The sequence below is a fragment of the Bactrocera dorsalis genome, chromosome 1, assembly GCF_023373825.1.
Source record: "Bactrocera dorsalis isolate Fly_Bdor chromosome 1, ASM2337382v1, whole genome shotgun sequence".
In the NCBI taxonomy this organism is placed as follows: domain Eukaryota; kingdom Metazoa; phylum Arthropoda; class Insecta; order Diptera; family Tephritidae; genus Bactrocera; species Bactrocera dorsalis.
In genome coordinates this window covers 101,621,995-101,645,239 of record NC_064303.1, presented here as the reverse complement: position 1 = coordinate 101,645,239, position 23,245 = coordinate 101,621,995, and the positions used below count along the sequence as shown (strand labels likewise).

Sequence of the window (23,245 nt, the reverse complement as noted above, 5' to 3'; positions counted from 1 at the left end):
GTAAACAAGCAAAAAACGAAAAAAAGCAATCTCGTTAAAATGAGAAATTCGCGTAAAAAAAGGAATTTGCGCTGCAAAAATAATCGCGTTAAAGTGAAATAGCGTAAAAAGAGATCGCGTAAAAAGAGGACTGAGTGTATTTATAATAATAATAAACCATACAACACTGCTGCATGATTCCAAAGCATTGCAAACACCCTGTTCCAAAAACCTTGGCAACCATAATAACAACAAAGAACATAAGTCTACTGTCAGCTGCTCAGCTGTCATTTTCAGTTAAAATTTTGTTGTGTCTGGTTTCCTAGAACGGAAAGTTGCAAAATATTAAGTTATTTTTATACTTTTATAAAAAAAAGTTTACAAACACAATAAATCGCAATTGAAATTAGCGTAAACAGCAACAATGGCAGATCTTAAGAATGACGTTGATAGCGATTTGGATCAAAATTACTCCTTGAGCAGTAATGCGGATCCGAAAAATATGCAGGAATTAACAATATATGTGAGTAATCACCATTAATTTATTATTAACATTGTGCAGTCATATATTTTTAACAAATATGCTATAATTTGGTGAAGTTTAAGATACAAATTATTTGTTAAAGTGTTTGAAGCGCGTATTATATTTTGCATGAATGCTTTGTATAGGATAACCGCCACTCCCATTTTTTGCTAATGTACACAAATCTCTTAGCAACAACGCCAACGTTGCAGTAACAAGGAAAATGCATATACGTATATATGTATATATTTGAATAATGCATCTATTTTTATATTATCATCTGAGCATAGGAAATACATTTTTTGAAACATTACTTTCATACATTTATTTAACAAACTCTTATATTAAATTTCCATTTCAGGTACAAAACCTGCTACAAAATGTACAAGACAAATTCCAAACAATGTCGGATCAAATAATCACACGCATCGATGATATGGGCAATAGAATAGATGATTTGGAGAAAAGTATTGCGGATTTGATGAATCAAGCTGGCGTTGAAGGCCCAGAAAAGTAAAACAGTCAAATTTTGATGCGGCATGTTAGCATAGATATACATATGACCATGAAGCGTACATTTAAACATTGCTCATTAATTGACAATTTGTCACTGGAACACAAATATTTATATGTATTCCAAACCAAACCATGTATTAATGCACATACATACATATACAACGGCATAGAAGTCGATCTCCACAAATACGCACGAAAAGCAACATTCAATGCTGATAAGAATTGGCTAAACAAAAAACACAAAACGTTTAATTAAGTTCATTATCTTAAATAAGTAAATGAAAAAATAATAATAATATAAAAGGTAAGATTTTAAAACTTTTGTTACAAATCAAATGAAAACAATTATTGAGCACGTAAACAACAGAAATGTGCTGTAACAAGTTAGAATTTAGTTAATTGTCATTGTATATTTGAAATTAGTTTACTTTGCTTAGTTTAAATTTTCATTGGTCTTTGGAAAACTTGGAATAATAAAAGCATTAATTTTAAACCTAAAAAAACACAGTGGAGTACCTCACTATATATGAAGATGTATAGTCAAAACTGCAGCAAAATAACATTTCGTCAAAGGCAATTTTTTCAAACGTAATTATGCGGAAGTGTTTATTTAGGCTAGACATACATACATTATAGTGGTATAAACATGTCTTGGTTGTATAATCAATATGGATTGGTTGTATTACATTAATTTTCAATAGATTTTTGTATATTCATTTCTTCGATTCAACAATTGTCACTAAGCGACTACTTGGACCTTCCAGTGTCATTGTCACGTTACTAGGGTTACCTTTTAGCTGATGTTCCTTAACGCCAAAATGTGGTGATGATGCACGTTTTTGCAACGTTGGTATGCCAACGCCACTTTTAGCAGCGAAAGGCTTGTGTTGACTTTGTGACTTGCCGACCTGATCGAAAGGTAAAATTAATTATTTTAAGTTTGTACTAAAAATGTTATCCTTTTGTGTTAAAATAGGTTAAACTATTCTATTTGGTACACGCATGCATATTGTACTAGAAGCAACCAATTGAAATTTTTTCAATTAAAAATTTAAGTAATGTACTCAATTCCAATACAGCTGAAAATTAATTGGATTTTCCATGCAATTGTCGTTGTGTTCTTACGTGCGCCGAGGAGATAGCGCGAAATGGCTGTTTTGTTTGTTCCTTGGTTTTTTTCTCATCCATTTTATTTGCAAGCGTTGCTGGTTTCGCAGCCGAAATGCTCTCTGTGGGCTCATCATCATCGGAAGCAGTGCCCGAGTGCTCCTCCTCGTCATTTGTATTATCAGCCGATGCCTCTAAATCCTCCTATAGAAAAAAATATAATATACATACATATATAGTACATATTTTTACGTTTACTAAAAGTAACTAATATACCTCATCATCATCATCATCGTCTTCCTCACCGTCATCTCCCGTGTTGTCGTGGCCAACATCAGTTTTGCTCGTTAAACTTTTATTGCTACGCGAAAGTTTTTTAGTATGTTTTAAGGGACTCAAAAGTGTATCGTGATCTAAGCTATCCATCGATTGTGAACGCATTCCCTTCTTTAGCGCCTGCTTTCGTCCACTAGGTTCGCCTTTAGTTTTCATTAGTTTTTGAAATTCATTAAAATCACCATTTTCATCAATATTCGAGACATCATAATAACTGGCCGAAAGCACTTCCAAAGTCTTCGTATGGTATTTGAGACTGATCAGTATAAAATCGGTTAGTAAAGACCGTATCTCTGACAGTTTACGCTTTTCAAAGGTATTTATGATCTCATCTATTTCTTTGTTGGAGCGGTTCACTTCCAATTTGGCTTTCAGCAACTCTGAATCAGCAGCCGTCTAGTAAGGTGAATATTAAATTTTGAATATGTATTTTATGATTAATATTATACTATTTTTGATACTAACATTATTTGATGTAAATTTCGATTTGATTTCCATTAATTGCTGTTGCTTCAAAACCTCCTTGTCACGTGCGATTGTTGCTGCGCGCAAATTATCGCGTGTGGTTTTACAAAGATTTTCGAATTGACTCAACTCATTGACTATCTGCAAGTATATCAAATTTGCATTCATTTTTCGTGATAATATTTGAAAAAAAATTAATTTTTCGCAATTTTCACCTTCATTTCCAGACGATGCACCAGCAAGTCCATATAATCCGCTTGTACAGTTAAAGATGTGGTAATGGAGTTCAGGCCATCACTCAAGCTATAATTGATCTTCTCCTCTTCTGCGAAATTCTGCACTTTGTGCCCCAAATCGTCGAAGGCATTGCGGCATCTAAAAAAATGTCATTACAGTTATATATTTGTTGTATGCACAAATCTAATTTTTATAGAAATTTAAGTAGGCGTCCAATATGCTAATTACTTCGCTATTTTTCTGGTGCAAGCTGCAAAGGAAGCACATATTTCCAATAAATGTTTCTCCGTCAAATTAATGCGCTCATTCATTATTTTGATGCGATCATCCTTCGTGCTGAGAAAATGCAGTTTTCCACGTCGAAACATTGTGCTTTATTCAGTTTAATTAATGTTTCATATATTTTTATAATAGCTCGAAATTTTCTTGTTTTCATTTGATTTGTTTGGGTCTGTCAAAATTTTTGAAATCAACTTGAAACCATAGCAACAACGGCGTTAATGACAAGCATAAGGAAGCGTGCAGCGACATCTGTGGCATTACGGCAAATACACTGAGAAAAATATTTGAACTTTTTTTGACAATATTATGGTGGCTCTACATTTAGAGTTGACTGAGCTGAACATGGAAATCTTGCTCATAATCTCAAACAAACATGTATGCACATCACTTAAACTTAACTTTTAAATATTACAAATAAAAATCGTAAAATTAAAAATAAAAAGTTAAATAAATATGTGTTTTTATTTCCAACGAGCTGCAAAAGAAGCGTTATTAAATTCCCTTTAATTTGATACCAAAATCGTGCAAATCGGTTGAACGGTGCAGAAGTTGCGCTAAATATACGAAAACAAAAAAAAATTACATGCGAAATTTTTTATTTCTTCCTTGCGACATTTTTCTCGCACGGCAAAATTGTGCCTGACGAAATCTTCCATATGCATCAGGCACCCAGCAAGGGCAGCAACACGTTGCCGGAAACTAAAAGTGCAGGATCGAAGCGGCAAAAACTGTTGCATACCCCCAAGGCGCTACCTGAAAATGTACAGGATGACTAATGTGGAAAAATATTTTGTGCAAAATGTCGCACACAGGTGTCACTGTGCATAGCGAAAAATAAATTGCGGTGACGAAAAATGTTGCATATGACCAAGGCGCTAGCTGAAAAAGAAGCGCGTGAACGTAGGAGGACTCATAAGAAAAAATATTTTCAGTGATATGTCCCACACAGGTGACGCTGTACAAAGCAAAAAAATAAAATTTCAAGTGTATGGATGCAGGATGACTCATGTGGAAGATTATTTTGCGTGAAATGTCGCATCCAGGTGGCGCCGTGTAGCGCGAAGAAAAATGCTGCGTAAAAATCGTAGCAAATTCACCCGAAGTACTAGGCGCCCATAACCATACAGTAGGGGTGTTGCCCAACTAAAAACTCAAATAACTCCGCCATTTATTAACCGATTTAGACGAATGAGGTGTCGTTGGAAAGCTCATCGCTTGTAGATTTTGATTTTCTTATTTTCATTGTAAAATGTGTTATCATAAAAATGTTATTCGAAGAAATGTAGCACCAAGCCATGTTTTTCGTGTTTATTAGGCTATTATGCAGTGCTTTGGCACCAAACTGGTTGGTAAATTATACTACTATAACAAATGGATAAAACTGTATCCATTTTATAACTATAAAACCCACATATTAATGAAAAATTTAATTTTTAACCAAACAGTTGTTTATAGCATTTATTCTATAATTAATGAAGAATATGGTGTATAACATTAACAGTAAGGTGGAAAATATAGTAATTTTATATGTTGTAGGAAGCTAATTATAATATTTACTATATGCGTGGTTAGATAGACAACATGGCAAACACAAATACTGTGTTCACATGAATATTTTGGATTTTTCGGTGGTTCCGTGGGAGCGATACGAGTTCGGGGAATCAGTAAGGTTTAGCGGTTTTAAGTTCCGAATTCCGGCTTTCAATGCTTCTTCCTACTATATAAAAAAAACTTTTTATATTGGCATGTTGCGCTTTCGTTGGTTTAGCCGCTGGATTTGCTTAATAAAATACAAAAATTATTTGATATTTTTTTATTTATTTTATTTTTATACTTTTGCAAAGGTGATTTATACATAACATAATAATAATAATAATAATATAATAATAATAAACGTGTAGTATACGTATGTATATATGTAGATACATTAAATGTACGAGTAAGTGAAAACAAATATTACTTAAATAAGTTAATCTAAACACAAGTTTTATAAACATTTGCTGCTTAATGCAAAAATATATAGTACATAATTTAAATTTTTTTGTCTACAAACTGACAACTCAAAAACTGCGTTTTTTCAGAGTTTTGTTTTTGAACTTTTTTTGTGTTATTGTAATTTTTTTTTGTATTTCTGTATTTACTTTTTCAGTTTCTGTCGTGTAATGGTCATTTCGTTTACTTAAAGTAAAAAAAAATGTTTTATTACAAAAATTTTTTTTAAATAAATTTACATTAATTTTTTTTTAAGTGTAGTTGTATAAAAATACGGAAAATTTAACAAAGCCATAAGCGTTTAAACAATTATTAATAATATCGTAAGCATACACATACATACATACATGCATGTTTGTATATGTATGTCTGTTATGTAAATCCATAGCGAAATGAATAAATAGTTTTTAACGATAAGTTTGCATAATGCGTTTTAGGTACACATAGGAAAAGCATAGATAAAGCGTAAATTTCATACCAAAGTTAATAAAAAGTAAACAAAATATATATTAGAATACACACTACAACAATGCAAATGTGTATGGATGGATTCTGGCAAAACTAAATTCACGCACAGGCGCTTCTAGTGCGCGTGCTAGTTTTAGGCTTAACAATTTTTATTTTTCTTTTTATAATTTTATTTTTTTTTAATTAATTTTTTTTTTATATTTGGTTGCTTATTTTGCAACTCGCTTGTTTGCCTTTACTAATCTCATTTAAAAAATAATAATAATAATTCACTTCGTTCGTTTTGTTTTGCAGTTTTTTCCATTTAGTTTTTTTTTCTTTTCCTTTCTTTTTTCTTAGCCAAAAGGAATTTATTTCAATGAAATTTGGTTTAGCACCAATTGAGGACACTTGCTGCTCGCATTTAGTTACATTTTCCAACAACAACTGCGCCACACATACAAACTTATTAACATTAATGCCAGCAACAACAACATTTATCGATTTTTAACTACTAAGAAATTACTAAAAAAGTTTTGGAAAATAAAGTAAATGTTGCGTTTAGCAAAAACTAACTATGGTAATGCCTGTTTGGGAATGTTTTCGATGTGATTTGCGAAATTAATCGTGCTTCAGTACTTGTTTTTGTCAACTTTGCAACCAACCAGCAAGCGCACATTGGAGAGATTTGTGCGCATGCGCGCATATTTACGCTAAAGGATGGCGTTACATTGACTTTGTTGTTGTTTTGTTTTACGAAAAAGCAAATGCACGCAGTTTTGCCACAACCGCTGTGTTTTGGGAGATGCGGTCATGCAAAAATGTGCGCGTTTGTCAGTTTTCAATATAATTTTTTGGGTCATGGATTTTGAATTTTTTCGTTTTTGAAAGTTGTTCGTGCAATTTACTTTATGTGGCTTTGAGAAAATTTCAGTTTTTGGAGAGTTTTGTTGTAAATATTTAAGGATTTCGGTTTTCTACTTGTTTGTTGTTGTTGTTTGGCATTTTTGTTGCATTTTTTTTGCTGTGCTTGCGTCATGCCGTGCGTCAAGCAAAAATGTTCCACGAAATTCGCTTGGCACACGGCATGCTTGTTGTTGTTGTTAGTTGTCGTTTTGCGACACAGCCAAATAGTCCTTTTTCGTGTACTGAAAATATCAAAAATTTGTTTTACTATAATTTTTCGTGTTCTATGTGCGTATCGTAATTTGTTTTTTTGTTTTTGTTGTAATTTTTTGTTTTTATGTCAAGCTTAAATACTAAAATTTCACATAAGTTGCTGCACTTTGTTGTGCTAGCTTTAACTTGTTATTATAAACGCTTTTATAACCAATATTATAACCTTTATTATAACCGTTATTATAACTATTATTATAACCGTTATTATAACCGTTATTGTAACTGTTATTATAACTGTTATGCCAGCTTTTCTTATATTTTTTATTTTTTTTGTATTACCCTAGTTTCATTATTCATTCGCCGTCATTTTGTTTAACTTACTGTTTTCCAAAACTTCGGTTTCGTTTCGTCAATTATTCCAAAGCGCTATCTAATGCCTATCAAAATGTACAAACTACCTGGGAAACTTCGTACGGCAAGTATTTGAATTATTCTTTATGTTGCACTAAGTGCTGTACAAATTTATAGCAATCAGTATTTGTTTATAGTTTATTGTACATACAATTACAAGCAAGGCATATATACGACTTTATGCTTATTTTTTTTCTTCTTTTCTTTTCTTTTCTTATTTTTCTCTTTTGTGCAATTTCACGCAAGCGTACAAAACACTCCCCTTCTTTTGCTTAATTTTCCAAATGCAACTTTTTTTCCATTTAACACTGTACAATCTTGTACACAATTCCTACACATTTACAAATCTCACTTTGCTTACATATATTATATATATGTATTATATATATTATTTATATTCGTTTTTCTTACATACTATTGTTTGTTCGTTTAATTTAATTGTTTTTTCTGTGTGTGTTTTGTTTTGGTTTGCGACAACCACCCACTATTACGTCGGTGGCGGTCCGTTCGGGTATGACAGCATCGGCTCGAGGCTGCGCGCAAACGAGTTCGAGAACATGCAGGTGTAGTCTTCACCGTGGGGCACAAGTGTGGCAACACCCAACAACAGCAACATGAGCGCTTGTATGGGCAGCGAGGCACGTGCAACCCGTCCGAGGAAGCGTGCACCGCGCGCAAGTACGGTGGTGTTGATGGCATCGCCATCGACAGCATCGGCATCGGTGCCGGTGGTGCCGCTATTATAAAGAGATAGTAATACAAATGCGTTAAAGAAAAATAAAAAGCGACGAGGTACAAGAAATTTGGCATAAATAGTCAACAAAAATTTATATACACACGCTTACAGACTACTTTTTGAAACTAAAACTACTCAGCAGCAGTGCAGGAGAGTAGTGGGGCGAGCGCGTACAATTTCTGCTGTGTTCGAACTCTATTACGGTACTCTGCAAATATTTATTTTTGGCAGATTTTTTTCTATAATAAAATTCACTACAAACATGCTCCTTCCCCAGTTTTCTCTCTGCGGCACTGCTCAGCTGAAGTACGAGTATGAATATGACTCGGCGCTTAAAGCGCTTTTTTAAGTTGGCACAGCAAAAAAAAAGCTTGATTTCGATATAACAAAGTAGTTGAGTTTAAGATATTGTGATTAAAATAAAATATTAGACAAAAAAAAAATAGTTGAAGTCTGATTGGAAATACGAAAAGACTTTTTCGACTATCCAATATTAAGAACTTTTACATGATATTGCACGAACTCAAGTTCTTTTTAACCAATTTATTTGAATAATAAATAATTTGATAAAAATCTTTGTTATACATTGTGTCAAAAAGTATCCGTATATTTAAAAAAAATATAAATATATAATTGTTAAGTTGGTAGGACTGTCTTTGGTTACTAGAATGAACGCGATTTGTCAGCCAGTTTGTTAAAATAAAGATATCGAACAAATAATTTGTAGAAAATTTTGTATTTTTAACCCAATTTCGTGAGCGAAATCGATGCGACTGTTGGAAATGGCTTACGGTGATTCAGTTTTATCAAAAATACAAAGCCTTTAAAGATAGTCGATAGATCGCTGAAGATATGCTTCGTTCTGGACGACCTTCAATATCTTCAACTAATGAAAATATGATAAAAGTAGGATATGGTGCTTGAAAATCGTTAGGCAACTATTAGAGAGATGACAAGAGACCTCGACATCTCTCCCGAGTCCGTTCGAATGATTTTGGTGGATATTTTTGGTATGAAACGTGTTCTTACTCTACTCGTCCCAATAAAATAGAATTTTTTTGAGAGAGTACGACCGAATTTAAAGCCAAAAACTCAATGAATACCATCGCGTTAGATTTTTTCTTGTTCCCCAAACCGAACTTGTTGCTCCGTGGAATACGTTTTCCTTCGATCGAAGAGATAAAACAAAGTTCGCTGAAGGAGTTGGACAGTAGAAATCGTTGGCATATGTGTATAGAATCTGATGGAAGTTACTTTGAAGGCGACAAAATAAATATTGTTGACTAATTAAATATTTTGCATTCTGTTTACAATTTCCGGAAACTTTTTTGTCAGAATATATATTATTTTCATTCATTATTACTTTTATATCTTAGTTACTGTACTAAAATTCTGCTTCTCTCATATCAAAATCAAGCATTTTTTGTTGCGTGCTTCCAAGTCCACTGGCAAGTAAAGCGAATTTACAAAATATAGTGCGTTTGTGCGTGTAGAAATTTCAACACAATAGTAATAATAATTCAAAAAAATAATAATGAAAATATAAAATTATTAATATATTGCCAGTAGACGTAGCTGCCGAGACTTACTACTTTAGTAATAAATAACTAAAGCATGCAATTTTGTTTTTCTTTTTTACTTGTACTTAATGAAACCTCAAACTATTGAAATTGAAAATAAATATTTTGAAACGAATAAAATGCATTTCGAAACTTATAAAAACTATTTTACGATCTAATAATATTTACTTTGCATTATCAGTGTATGGTGCGGCTGCCTGCATGGAAGAAGATGTAGAGGGTAATGTAGTTTGATCCAAAAGCTGTTTTGCAATAAAAACATAAAACGAAAAAGAAAATAAAGAATAAAACAAATAAATTAATAACCAACGTATACACTGAGTAATTAAATGCACAAAGGAAATAATAAAATTACTAATAACTATTAAGTTTAAGCATTTCTGCGACTAAATAAATTTTAAAAATATTTTTAAGAATTTTAAATTGTTATGTTATCAATTTTTTTTTTTAATTTTTTTTTCAATTTTTTTTTTAATATTTTTTTAATTTTAAAAAATTTTTTTTTTAATATTTTTTAAAATATTTTTTAATTTTATTTTAATTATTTTTTATTTTTTTTTAAATTATTTTTCTTATTTTTTTTTTTAAATTAATTTTACATATTTTTCATTTTTTTATGTTTTTTTGTTGTATTTTTTAATTTTAATTGTAAATCACGTTTGCTCAATTTCATATCCAATCAGGTTTGGTGCTTAAGAAAAAGTATTATTTTTTTAATTATGAAAATCAAATAAAGTAAATTGTTACTGACACATTACATTAGTAAAGAATTGAAGTAAAAATTTTTTTTTGTTTTTTTTTTTTATTTTTTCCTTTTTAATTTTCTTTCTCCTCCCGCATTTAGCTTACCTCATTCGACAACATATGCAGCGACACGCCCATATTGTCACCATCATAGCCGAGCACCGCGCCCAACTTCACGATGTAGATGCCGGACAGACGTCGCAACGATTGTAGACGCAAGCGCAGATCGGTCAACCTGGAAAGGGTTCTTCGATTTAATGCGAATGTTAGTGAACTTACGAGATAATCAATTGGATGAAGTGTTAGAATGGGCGGACGAAAAGTTTCGAGTTTTAAACAAAAAAGTGCAAAAAACCAAATACGCAACCAAAAGAACGCCAACAAGAACAATAAGAAAGCGTTCATTCCAATTTTGTTTCGGAAAATTTGGTGTTTTTGTTAAGCAAAAAATATATAGTATTTGTTCAACAAAATTATATAACATATGTATTATATATATATAGTATATATGTATGTATGTACGCATAAAAGGTAAAGAGATTCAAAGAGTTTTAATGGCAATAAACTAAATTGTAAAGTAGTATGGTAGAAGCTAAGATAACAATGGGTTATATACCGTAATAAAATGTTGAGAACAAAATGTGTGAAGTAGCATAACACTAACGGAATACACATGTAACTTATTTTTTATAAGACAATACTTTAATAGGATGGACATAACGTCATGGTTTACATGATGGATTAAATTTTTTTATTTTATAAGCCCCAAGTGCAATGGAAGTTATTGTTATGAAAGCTTTCAAGTAGTACAAATATGAAAATAACTGTTTATATAATATTGGCACACATCTGAAATATTCAAGGTTGTAGAAAAATATATATAACATTTTTTTTAATAAGCTCGACATGAAAAAAAAATTCCCAAACTTTTGTGTATGAAACCAAGTTCTACTTTCATTATGCAAAAGTCATAATTTACAGCGCAAAAAGGTAGATAATGCAGCTAAATAAGAAAATAAAAGTTTCTTTAAAGCTTAAAGTTCTTTTAGTAAATTCGAAAATTTTTCAGAAAAGGTTAGCAAGCTTAAAGCCCTTTTCGGAGCTTTAAGCTTATTTTCTAAACAAGAAAAGCTTTTTTGTAAAGGTTACAAAGCTTAAAGCTCCTTTTTCAAATAGGAAAAGTTTTTCTGTAAAGGTCACCAAGCTTTAAGCTCATTTTCTAAATAAGAAAATTTAATCTTTAAGCTTACTAAAGTGTTCTTTATAGCTTACCAAGCTTTAAGCTCATTTTCTTAACAAAATTGTTTTTCTGTATAGGTTACAACGCTTTAAGATCTTTTTCTAAAAAAGAAAATTTAATTTTCAAAGCTTACTTAACGTGTTCTTTATAGTTTACCAAGCTTTAAGCTCGTTTTCTTAACAAAATTGTTTTTCTGTATAGGTTACAACGCTTTAAGATCTTTTTCTAAAAAAGAAAATTTAAACTTTAAAGCTTACTTAAAGTGTTTCTTTATAGTTTACCAAGCTTTAAGCTCATTTTCGAAACAACAAACGTTTTTTTGTAAAGGTTAAAAAGCTTTAAGCTCATTTTCTAAATACGAAAATTTAATCTTTAACCTTACTAAAGTGTTTTTTATAGCTTACCAAGCCTTAAGCTTGTTTTCGAAACAAGAAAAGTTTTTTTGTAAAGGTTAAGAAGCTTTAAGCACTCTTTCTAAATAAGAAAATGTAGTCTTCAAAGCTGACCAATAAGTAAAGTGTTCCTTCAAAGCTTACAAAGCTTAACGGTCTTTTCACAAATGACAATTTTCAACGAAAGAAAAGAAAATGTGACATCGAAAGATCTTTACAAGTTCTTTTATGTCATTTTGAATAAAGCTTTCACTGATGAAAGCTTCAACATGATAGTAAGTATTACTTAAAAAAAACTTCAACACACATTTCTTACATATAAATATAAAAATTTTGTTGTATTCTTAAATAATATCATATTTCACATGTGTGCCCTCTTTAGCTCTAAAATCCCTTTATATAACTTTTATATAATATTTATTAAGCAAACCTTGAACAAAATTTTGGTTAGGAAAAGGCCCCAAAACTACAAAAAGTGTTAGTATAATTTCGAATTCCGAACACATAGATTTTTTTTTTAATCAAACAAAGCACTGTGACACGATGAGGTATGTTGTTTAAAAGTTATGGATATAAAATTTATAAAACTAAATAATAAAATGCATAATTTGCATTGTTGCTACGAAAAATACGACAATTACTACATTTTTTCAAGTGGTCTACAAGGCAAGTTTAGATTTTCTACAAAGCAATTTCAGGTATTCTACAAGCCAAGTTTAGGAAAGCAAAATTCTACGCTACAACTACAACTGGTACAAAAAATACTGTTAACGTTCATCTCAGCCCATTCTTAGCAACGATCTTTATTAATAATGGTTCCTCAACTCGGTTTACCCAAGCGAAAGCCATGTATATGCTCGTTTAGCTTTTATTATTTCTCCTTTGTGTTTTTTGTTTTTGTTTTTCACAAACTATTATTTTCTGCACACTTTCAAACGTATCGCAAGTTCTTACACAACACTTTTGTTTCGAACAAACCCCCTACTTTAATCGTTCCGCCCTGCGGCTTGGCGCATACGCCCGCTTACCTTGCATAGGTGTGTGACGACTCGGCGCTCGTCTCGTCCACGGACTTCAACAGCTGGTCGGCAGCATCTTGCAAGCTCACAACACGCGGTTCGCAACGTTCCAATTCAGCGCGCAATTCTTTGAATTTACGGAATTTTGCCTCCAACACGCTACGCTCCTCAGTCAAATCCACCGGTTCCGATGACTTGATATTCTGTTCGGTTTGTTGCAACCATGCGCACAGTTCATCGATTATCTGATGGAATTCGCTATTGCCCATGAGCGCTGTTTGTAAGAGACCCTGCCATTTGGCAGCAACCATACAAACAGCATTCCAGCGTTGATTATCGGCTTCGAGACGATCGCGCAATTGACGCGCCTTGTCCGTGTCCAATGTGTGTGTGGCCAAGTGGTCGCCGACCACATTCAGACTCATCACAATCGATTTGTGACTTTCGAGATCGAGCAGGAATTCGCGATGATCTTGCACCACATCCTCGAGCAGTTCAATATTCGAAGGTGGTGTGGTTTGCGCCTTCTGTGTACCTTCGGCAAATTGCAGCCATTGCTCGAGGCGCCAAAGATCGTTGTCGATTTGCTGCCAATTGCGTTGTGTGCAAAGCGGGCACGTCAGGCGTCCGACCTCACTGTTTGATAGAGAGTAAGAGAGAGAGAGAAGTATGAGAGAACACAGTTAGTGGATTTATGTTGAGTTCAAATGCTTGTCATTTATGGCGAGCATGAAGTATGAGTAAATGCAGTACACCGAAGGCAAATTTACTTAAATTTACAGTTATGTTGGTATGTATGTACAATTAAATTTACAGTGTAATGGCACTTACTGTGGGCAGGTCAATTTGTATGCAGCGGGAAGCGCACTTCTGTTAAACATTTTTTATGGAAATGCGTTTGCGAATTGGACACATAGCGTTTTGAGAGCGTGACATGAAGCATGTTTAAAGGCGTGTGTTAATTTGTATTTTTTATTGCAAGGTTTTAGTTTACACACGGGTGTGTATATGTGTGGAGTGTAAATAAACAAGAAAACAGAGAATAATAATATGAGTATCCCAACACCAAAGCAAAAAATAGTTATTCACATTAACACTTAATACATCTCAATTATTGGGCCGTCACTTACCTAGCTTTTTGATCTTGCTGTTGGCGCGTCTTCCATTGCGACAGCAATGTTTCGAAGCGCAGCGCCAGCTCTGCCACTGTCTCTACTTGCGCCTCGTCGGCGCTCGCCTGGCATTCGCTCAACAACAGCTGGCTTAAATGCTTCACCAGCTCGGTGGACGATTGTGCATTGCCAATCAGCTTAGACATCTTTTGCGGACCCGGTTTGCGTGTCTTGTCGCAAATGGTGCGCTTCAGCTCATCGAGATTCGTTTGGCATTCCTTGATCGCTGTCTCCAGCTCCATGATGTAGGCATCTTTGGCGGTGATCGAGGTTTCGCGTTGCATTTGCGCCTTGCGCAGCTTGCGCTGTGACAAAGTGTTCACTTGCACGCCGGCATCGGCTTCGGATGCGTGTGTCGCAGTGATGGCTGCCTCTGCAACAGCGCCGGCAACACCGGTAGCGGCGGCGGCCGCCTTGGCGATCCATTCGGTTTTGATTGTGACTATGCGCGTTTGCAACTCACGCCAAATGGTGGTGTATTGCGTGATGAGCGTTACGATGCGCGTCAGTTCGTCTTGTTTCGCTTTATTTTTGGTTTCGGCCGCCAATTTGTCAGCACTTTCCACTTTTTCGCCAGCTTGTTTCAGCTTGGCTTCCAAGTTTTCGATACGTTTCACAGCAGCTTGCGCTTCGGCGGGTGTGCTTGGCTGTTGTTTCTGCAAACGGTCCAGTTCGCTTTGTATGCCAGTCAACGCATTTACAGCCTCTTGTTGTGCCTTCTCGAAATCGCGTCGCAATTTGACATCTTTGTCAATCACATCGATAACAGCATGACAACGTGGTCCGAGTTGACGCCATTTCGCTAACATTACCTTCGTCGGCATGGTAAGACTCTGTATATTCTCGGGATCAACACCAGCGCTCATCATCAGTTTGGCATAAGTTTGCGCCAATTGGTTGAGTGGCGCCTCTTGTGCCTCTAGTTCACGTAGCTTACTTTCGACAGCTTTTTGGCGTGCGGCCGCTTCTTCCTTCGACAACGTTGAAAGGTCGCGTTCGTAGGCCGCAATGTCTGCCTCCTGTTTGCTTAGCCATGTTTTGTACTCAGTGGTGAATTTGATCAGTTGTTGCAACAAATTCCATGTGGTAAGTATGCGTTGCTTGCGTTCGGCGGATTGCTGACAGACATTCTTCCAGCGTTTCTCGAGATTCTGCGCAGATACACCAAGATTCGAGGTGTTCACATGCGAGCGCCAGGTATCCGCGTCATTTAGCAGCATTTCAACCAAATTCAACACTTCACCAACATTGCTGCTGTGATTCTCAATGGAGCGTTGTATCTTCTCATGCTCCTTGAGTTTCGCCTCTATAACCGGTGGTGTATAAGAGTCGAAAGTGAGTGGTTTATCCAATTCGGTCTCTACTTCGAACATCCAGGCACGTATTAAGGCAATGCGTTCCTCCAGGCGCAGCAGTGTCATCTTCAAATCGCCAATTTTGTTGGCGCGCTGCTTGCTCAGGTACTTCAGCCGTTCCCAACGATCGATTAGCATATCAGATTTCTCTTGCACCTCATGACGTATGGCTTCTGCATTGCGCGAATTGTCTGTGTAGAGTGAGATAAGCTCGCGTCCCGTAGACAACAGCCATTCGCGATCCTTTTCGCGCAGTTGCAGCTCTGCGGTGATTTGTTTATCCAGCTGACGTGCTGCGTCTTCGGGGTTCGCAATAGCTGAGATATCTGAATCACGTTCAACGCGGTGTTCCAGACCGCTCAACCAGTGCGCCAAACGGTCGTAGCGTGTGTTGAAGAGCGCATGCAAAGACAAACGCTCCTCGATGATGTTTATCAAAGTCGTGAGTTGATATTCGAGATCAGCATGCTGCTGCCAGTGCAGCCAAATCTTCTGTCTTATGGCCTTCATATCGTGCGGGCTAATACACTCTTTGAGTTCCTCTTGTGTGACATTAAGCGCTTCAAGATCTTGCGTGAGCGTCGAAAGATGTACTTGCTGTGCGCGCAGTTTACTCAGACAATCCTGTATATCACTGGCGCTAGTGGGTAACAGCGCATTTGTTTTGTTTACCAGTTGTTGCACTTTGTCGAACTCGGTATCTAGCTGAGCGGTACGTTGCTCGTAAGCGCTCGCCAGCTGTGAGATTTTCAATAGGAAGCTATTCCATGTCTCGAGTGCGGCCTTCAAGTTGTTAATGCGCTGTGCCACACTTGACTGTTCCATGCGTATGGAGGTGGCGAGCGCATCGTCGCAGAAGCGCAACAAACCAGTTTGTTGCTCCTTCAACTGCGTCAACATTGCTTCACCTGCTGGCAACTGTTGTAGTAACTCATCCAGCCGCTGCTTGAGGCGTGGCACACGCTTCAGGTGTATGTAACGCAGTTGCAAGCGTGTGCGCTCCTTCTCGCGCTCCTTCAACCACTCGAGCAGCGCCGCCAAATCAGCGCGATACGTGTTCCAAGCAGTCATGCGCGCCTCCAACTCATTATTGCGTTGCATAATACGTGACAGCGTCTCATTGTGCATGTTCGTCAGCACTTTGAATTGTTCGGCGAGTGCCGGTTCGAGTTGTTGTTCGGCTTCCGTGTGTGTGGCGAGCACATTTTGCTGTGAGATAAGCAGATTCTGATGTATCTCACACAGATGCTGCTGCTCCTTGAGGCTTGTATAGTCTTCGGGTATGTTGCAGGCGAGGAATTGTTGCACGTGTTGCAAGTATTGACGCCACAACTTTAATGCCTCAGCGCTGTTCTGACTGCGCAGCAAACGTGTGGAGAGGCGATGATACTCTTGGAAGGTATCCTGGAATATCTTCTGCCACAATTCTAGCACCTCGATTATGGTGTTGTCATCATCGGCCAGATTTCCGCGTTCAGTCGTCGTATTCTCAATATTGCGCTCACGCAGCTGCTTCAGCTCTTCCTCGGTGCGTGCCAGTGTCTGCAGGTGGGTGCGCAATGCCGTTAGCTGCTCCTCGCTAGGCACACCGGCGGCAGTGACCTGCGCTTGGCGATCGACATCCTGCAAATGACGAAGCATTTAATTTTAGTTTTAGTTTAATTTTGCGAAAAGTATGTATTAAAAACAATAATGTGTATTGAAATGATTGGCGCGCGCATACGAAATGCGCTCAGCCACAACGGCGTCTGAATGCGGATGGTGTTTAAATGCCAGTAATACATTGCCACATTGTTTGTGCCACATTTGGTTGTAATTGCCGCTGCCTGTCTGCATTATTAAATTGGCAGTTGCATGCATTACAAACACATCAATTACCTGCGCTTACAAATACAGCCACGAATATTGAGCCAGCATGTGAGTTAGTGAAGTCTGTGGCATTAGACTCCTTATAGCAGTTCGATATCCACCCACCTACACTGTGCCAATTCAGTATCAACAAATTATACGCAAATTTGTGGCATATATTCCCTTTCCAATACATATGTATATGCTTATATACACCGCTTGGCTCACATTTTTTCAACTCATACAAGCAATTTGGAAGACTTTAGAAGAAGGTAATTGCAAAAAAGTTTAACTTCCTATAATTTGATAATGACTTCACCGCAAAGCAGCAAGCGTTTGTGGCGGCATTTCAAAGTCAAAATAAAACCAGGTGAACAACAGTTTTATACACTCCCACCTGGTGCGCAGTATACGAGTATACATGATTGTATATAGGTACACACACACAGTTTGCGTGTCTATAAAATGCTTTTAATGCTGCCACACTCAATTGGCAAAGTAAAGGACCTGCCTGCGTACCGAGAAACCAAATCAAATGTACGAGATTTAAAATTTCAGTTTGGAAATTGATATATATGCCCCTGAAGTCGGTTAATATCTTCAGCTTCGTTAATTGCTTACTCTGTTTGTAGCAGCCACTGAGGTAAGAAGTTTGAGAAGTGTTTCATTGATTGGAAGAAGCGCTGGAATAAGTACATAATATCGAATGGGAACAATTTTGAGAGCAAAAACATAATTGTAGACGAATGAAATGAATATTTTTTTTCCAAAATTGAAAAAATCTGACTTTTCCCTTTCTCTAGTCTTTTCAAAAAACCGTTAAAATTTTTAGTACACGGTTATGCAAACTAATACTCCACTCTCCTTAGTACTAAAAACATGTGTGGTTAAAATATTGAAATAACTTTTCTAAAGCATGTACTAAAGTTGTACTAAACTTTTTAGCACAAACTTATTTATCTAATTTTTGTTTATTTCAAATAACTTGCAAAGAATCATATAAAAAAGTTGGTTAAAAATTTTAGTACTAAAAGATTTTTGAAGTACTAAACTCAAATTTCCATGGATTTAATGTCAACTAGATGTACTACAATAGAATTTCATTTTTTAGAACAAACACTAAGAAAAAACTTTCCAAAAAATTACTTTAAAAAATTTAGTACTCACTATTTTAGTACTAAAATATGTTCCATTAAAAAAAATATTTAAAAATTGAGTACAGCAGACTTTTAGTACTAAACTACTTTCCGTTAAAATACTAAAATAAAATTTTCAAAGCGTTTTGAAAAAAAGTGTGGTAGTGGTGGGACGTACTAACTTTTTTATAAAAAACTTTTTTCAAATTTTGTCTGCTGTCAGAAACTTCTATGTAATTATTACTTCAAAAGAAATTAAGTACAGCCGATTTTTAGTACTAAAACGTTAATAAATTTTCCAAAGGATTTTTGAAATCAAAAAAATACTAGATGTGGTGTAGATGCACTAAATTTGTACTAAATTTTTGGTAAATTTTTTTATATTTTTGTAAGAGATTTGTGAGAGTATTAAGAATTATTATAATTACAACAATTTAGTTCAACCGATTTTTGATACTAAAAACTTTTCCTCTAAAATACTAAAAGAAATTTGCAAAGTATTTTGAAAAAAGTATCTAACGTGCCTCGGTTGTACTAAATTTGTACTAATTTTTTTAGATACATTTTTTTGTATATTTTTATTTATTGCAAGCAAGTTGTAAGTCAATTTAACAATAAAACAAATTTAGCACAACCGATTTTTAGTACTAAAATAATTTTAGTTGTAGTACTAAAAAATGTGCCAATATATTTTGATAAACTATACCTTTTGCATATGCCACAACGCTGTTTAAAGCAAATACAAACACAAAAAATGTACGTTTGCATGTAGATATGTATGTGTTGCTGCCAGACAAAACCCATAAACTGCCATTTTGGAAAACGTGCTGGCCTATTTTTCACACAGTTTCGCGTACACTTAATACCACTAAAATCAGCAGCACAACAATACACACTAATACAAATACATGTTTACTTATTTATATATGCATGTAGGTGTAGGTGTACACGATATGGGTGTGTTCACTATTCGTGTTGAAACCTGCTAATAAATTAATGAAATCAATCTGATACAAAAACATGGAAGAGGCAACACTGGAGATTTATGATATCTACAAGCGCCATCTAAAGTATTTAATTCTATTAAGGAATTAATGAACTTGAAAGCGACGCTGTGGCATATAAACATACGCACACACAAACACGAGCGTTTATTTGGACATTTGGCGCCAACGGTGGGAAACGCGCTTTGGCATGGCAATTGGCATACTGTGATTGAGTGCATGCGTAGTTGCAATTACAAACAGATTATGTGCAACGTTGAGTTTTACATAAGTACCTTATGTATACACATATGTGTGTGTATATTTCTGCGTATATATGTGTGTAAATATTTTCGTATAAAAAGTGAGTTATATTGTTGGAAAAGTCATTGCAACTCACCTTCTGTACATTGTTCAAGTACGCTTTCGTTTGCTGTACATTCTCGTCGATGGCCTTGCGTTCTTTATCCTTGGCTTCGGCCACATTGGCCAATGTGGTAATGGCCTCCTTGCAGTCTTGCAAACGTTGGCCTAACGCATCCAATTCGCCTTGCATGAGGCCGGAGGCATCCAAACCAATATCGGCGGCTATTTTCGTAACGATATCGCGCAGCTCCGATAAACGATCCGTTTGTGAGCTCAAATTATCTTGACAGATCTGTGTGTAAGTAGCGAATGAAAAGTATAGAGTTTAGATTATATAAAAATTAAATTTATTATATTATTATTGAAATTAAGAATTATTTACAAAAGTATTCAAATGCGTATATACACACACCTGCATTGCATTTAAATATCGCCGCTTTAATTTTGTGTCTTTAAACATAAAATATTTAGCGCACAAGTCACTTTTCATTTATAATGCTTCCAAGCATGCAGCGACTGTTACTAGCGCATATTTCTATTTCCTATTACAATACTCTAACACTGGTACAAATGTATAATAGAATGTATGCATATATAACGGGTGATTTTTTTGAGGTTAGGATTTTCATGCATTAGTATTTGACAGATCACGTGGGATTTCAGACATGGTGTCAAAGAGAAAGATGCTCAGTATGCTTTGACATTTCATCATGAATAGACTTACTAACGAGCAACGCTTGCAAATCATTGAATTTTATTACCAAAATCAGTGTTCGGTTCGAAATGTGTTTCGCGCGCGTGTTTTGTTCAGCGATGAGGCTCATTTCTGGTTGAATGGCTACGTAAATAAGCAAAATTGCCGCATTTGGGGTGAAGAGCAACCAGAAGCCGTTCAAGAACTGCCCATGCATCCCGAAAAATGCACTGTTTGGTGTGGTTTGTACGCTGGTGGAATCATTGGACCGTATTTTTTCAAAGATGCTGTTGGACGCAACGTTACGGTGAATGGCGATCGCTATCGTTCGATGCTAACAAACTTTTTGTTGCCAAAAATGGAAGAACTGAACTTGGTTGACATGTGGTTTCAACAAGATGGCGCTACATGCCACACAGCTCGCGATTCTATGGCCATTTTGAGGGAAAACTTCGGACAACAATTCATCTCAAGAAATGGACCCGTAAGTTGGCCACCAAGATCATGCGATTTAACGCCTTTAGACTATTTTTTGTGGGGCTACGTCAAGTCTAAAGTCTACAGAAATAAGCCAGCAACTATTCCAGCTTTGGAAGACAACATTTCCGAAGAAATTCGGGCTATTCCGGCCGAAATGCTCGAAAAAGTTGCCCAAAATTGGACTTTCCGAATGGACCACCTAAGACGCAGCCGCGGTCAACATTTAAATAAAATTATCTTCAAAAAGTAAATGTCATGAACCAATCTAACGTTTCAAATAAAGAACCGATGAGATTTTGCAAATTTTATGCGTTTTTTTTTTTAAAAAAAGTTATCAAGCTCTTAAAAAATCACCCTATAGTATTTGCTAATATGTCTCTCTATGTAGCTCTTCGGCGACCGCTTCTTTAATTTATGCTGCTAACTTCTAAATTTGTGCCACTACTGTCGCCTTGCATTTACGTGCCTCTAATGGCCACTACGCGCGTACATTGACTTTTCCGTTCACTTCCACTAGCTATATACACACATGCACATATCTATAATATGTATATGTAAATATATGTATTTACAATATGAGTGCTAGTTGTTGTTGTATATGTATAAGAGTCAACATGTGCAGTAAATAAATGTGTCACTAAATTTTTTACTCTGCACACATACGATATATACGGAAATGCAATAACCAGCCAAATGGTCTCCCATGCGTATGAGCGACCTGTGTTGCGGCACACATATAATCAATAAAAAGGACACATTATTGATTGCGTGACACTAGAATTTTATACAAAAATGCATATATGAGCGAGTGTGTAGTTGCATATATATTAGGGTGGGTCAAAAAACACGAAATAATTTCAAAGGAAAAAATGTTCCCTAAGGTTGACAAAAAAATTGTAAGTAATCGTATCGTATCGTATAAAATGGACTATAGAGCATTCAATTTACCACGAAATCTATGAAACGAAATATTTTTTAAGCAGTTGGAAGCGAGCTTGGATTTATTCTAACTGATAATATTAAAAAACTGTATGGAAGGACCTTCCCAGTACGTTCAACAGCTCATGTTTGAAGCAACTTTCTTAGAGATTTTTAAGAACCTACTTTTCAGAGAATCAAGCAAAAAAAAATTTGTGTTTTTAACCGCCCTAACATATACATATGTATGTATACAATATGTAATATATGTTTGTATATAATATGTTTATATGTGTACATAATATGTATATACGCTCAAACACACGTGTAGTGTTAACTTTAGTCTTTATATTTGACTAACAACTCTTGTTTCAATTATTGATTATATTATTATGTCCAGTTCACACGAATTCCGTGCACGTACTGACCACTGCAATGATTTTTCCGGCTTTCACACACATAAGTTTAGTTGAATATTTAGGCACCAAAGATATAAAATGATAAAATATGTGTATGAGTTATTAAAAAGCCACTGAAATTTCAAAAACTCTATATTTGAGAAATTCAAGTTGTCAACAGTTATTCGGTGACATATGGTGTTGCATATACAAGCTTACACGAACTAATGCTGCTAAGCTGAAAGCGTCTTATGACGCCATAACAATTTAGTAGTGACACAAGTATCAAAATTATCCCAAAATCTACCTGAAAATGTATATATACTGCTGCGTAAACATTTGACCGGAAAATAGGCTGCTTGTTGTTGCGTTGTTCTTGTTTTTGCTTATGAATATGTACAATTTATGTTGTTATGATATCATAATGATCTCATACTTGTGCAATATGATACAATAAAGATCTACATAAGTAAAATATTGCTACTCCAAAGCATATGCAATGTCGGTACATATAAGTTTGCGCCAGCATACATAAAGCATCAACTATGTAGTTATGTATGTATGTATATAAATAAGCCAGCTTATCGCTGTTTGCGACATTGAGTTGGGATTTGTAAAATTCCAGCATTGTCAACCGACAATGTACAGCTAATTTGTCAGCATATTCCAAGCACAGATACGTAAGATTATGTTGGTGTGTTTATATTCTTAGGCTGCAGCATAACTTGCGTCAAATTTTGGTGATAAAGAAACATATCAAGTAGCATGTG

The 23,245-nt window shown here is 35.3% G+C and overlaps 3 protein-coding genes across 10 annotated transcripts in view; 1 reads left to right on the top strand and 2 right to left on the bottom strand.

Annotated features, from left to right (window-relative positions):
- Positions 1-252: 252 nt before the first annotated feature.
- On the top strand, positions 253-1,521 carry LOC105231137 (heat shock factor-binding protein 1). Its single transcript, XM_011212263.4, has 2 exons — positions 253-502; positions 864-1,521. Exons 1-2 carry the CDS (start codon positions 404-406, stop codon positions 1,017-1,019), a joined length of 255 nt encoding a protein of 84 aa, XP_011210565.1. The 5' UTR covers positions 253-403; the 3' UTR covers positions 1,020-1,521.
- A 96-nt stretch (positions 1,522-1,617) lies between these two features.
- On the bottom strand, positions 1,618-3,803 carry LOC105231135 (CBY1-interacting BAR domain-containing protein homolog). Of its 3 annotated transcripts, none has more exons than XM_011212261.4 (6): positions 3,392-3,803; positions 3,142-3,301; positions 2,927-3,067; positions 2,402-2,857; positions 2,144-2,329; positions 1,618-1,926 (listed from the first exon to the last, which is right to left on the bottom strand). In XM_011212261.4, the coding sequence occupies exons 1-6, from the start codon at positions 3,529-3,531 to the stop codon at positions 1,732-1,734; spliced, it is 1,278 nt and encodes a 425-aa protein (XP_011210563.2). In that variant the 5' UTR covers positions 3,532-3,803; the 3' UTR covers positions 1,618-1,731. The 3 variants fall into 3 exon arrangements, with proteins under 3 accessions (XP_011210563.2, XP_011210564.2, XP_049316209.1); XM_049460252.1 differs by having other exon boundaries at positions 1,911-1,926; positions 2,083-2,329; positions 3,392-3,794; XM_011212262.4 differs by having other exon boundaries at positions 1,906-2,329; positions 3,392-3,792.
- Positions 3,804-5,561: 1,758 nt separating this feature from the next.
- The window catches only part of LOC105231134 (muscle-specific protein 300 kDa), a 190,506-nt gene continuing 172,822 nt past the window's right edge, over positions 5,562-23,245 (bottom strand). For 5 of the 6 annotated variants that reach the window (XM_049459658.1, XM_049459647.1, XM_049459657.1 and 2 more), the window contains exons 30-36: positions 20,020-20,277; positions 14,256-17,275; positions 13,957-13,995; positions 13,135-13,761; positions 10,580-10,721; positions 9,899-9,972; positions 5,562-8,151 (exon numbers count right to left, since the gene is read on the bottom strand). In XM_049459658.1, the coding sequence (XP_049315615.1) occupies positions 7,902-8,151; positions 9,899-9,972; positions 10,580-10,721; positions 13,135-13,761; positions 13,957-13,995; positions 14,256-17,275; positions 20,020-20,277 (4,410 nt within the window). In that variant the 3' untranslated portion in view covers positions 5,562-7,901. The remainder of the gene's footprint in view (positions 8,152-9,898; positions 9,973-10,579; positions 10,722-13,134; positions 13,762-13,956; positions 13,996-14,255; positions 17,276-20,019; positions 20,278-23,245) is intronic. The other variant, XM_049459635.1, reaches the window with a different exon arrangement.

Bases quoted from the DNA above. Each gene is read 5' to 3' on its own strand.
- LOC105231137 (XM_011212263.4), top strand. From the start codon at position 404: ATGGCAGATCTTAAGAATGACGTTGATAGCGATTTGGATCAAAATTAC. The intron at 503-863 runs GTGAGTAATCAC...TTTCCATTTCAG, and splicing joins TGCAGGAATTAACAATATAT to GTACAAAACCTGCTACAAAA.
- LOC105231135 (XM_011212261.4), bottom strand. From the start codon at position 3,531: ATGTTTCGACGTGGAAAACTGCATTTTCTCAGCACGAAGGATGATCGC. The intron at 2,330-2,401 runs GTATATTAGTTA...TTTTTTCTATAG, and splicing joins ACGATGATGATGATGATGAG to GAGGATTTAGAGGCATCGGC. The intron at 1,927-2,143 runs GTAAGAACACAA...CCTTTCGATCAG, and splicing joins GCGCTATCTCCTCGGCGCAC to GTCGGCAAGTCACAAAGTCA.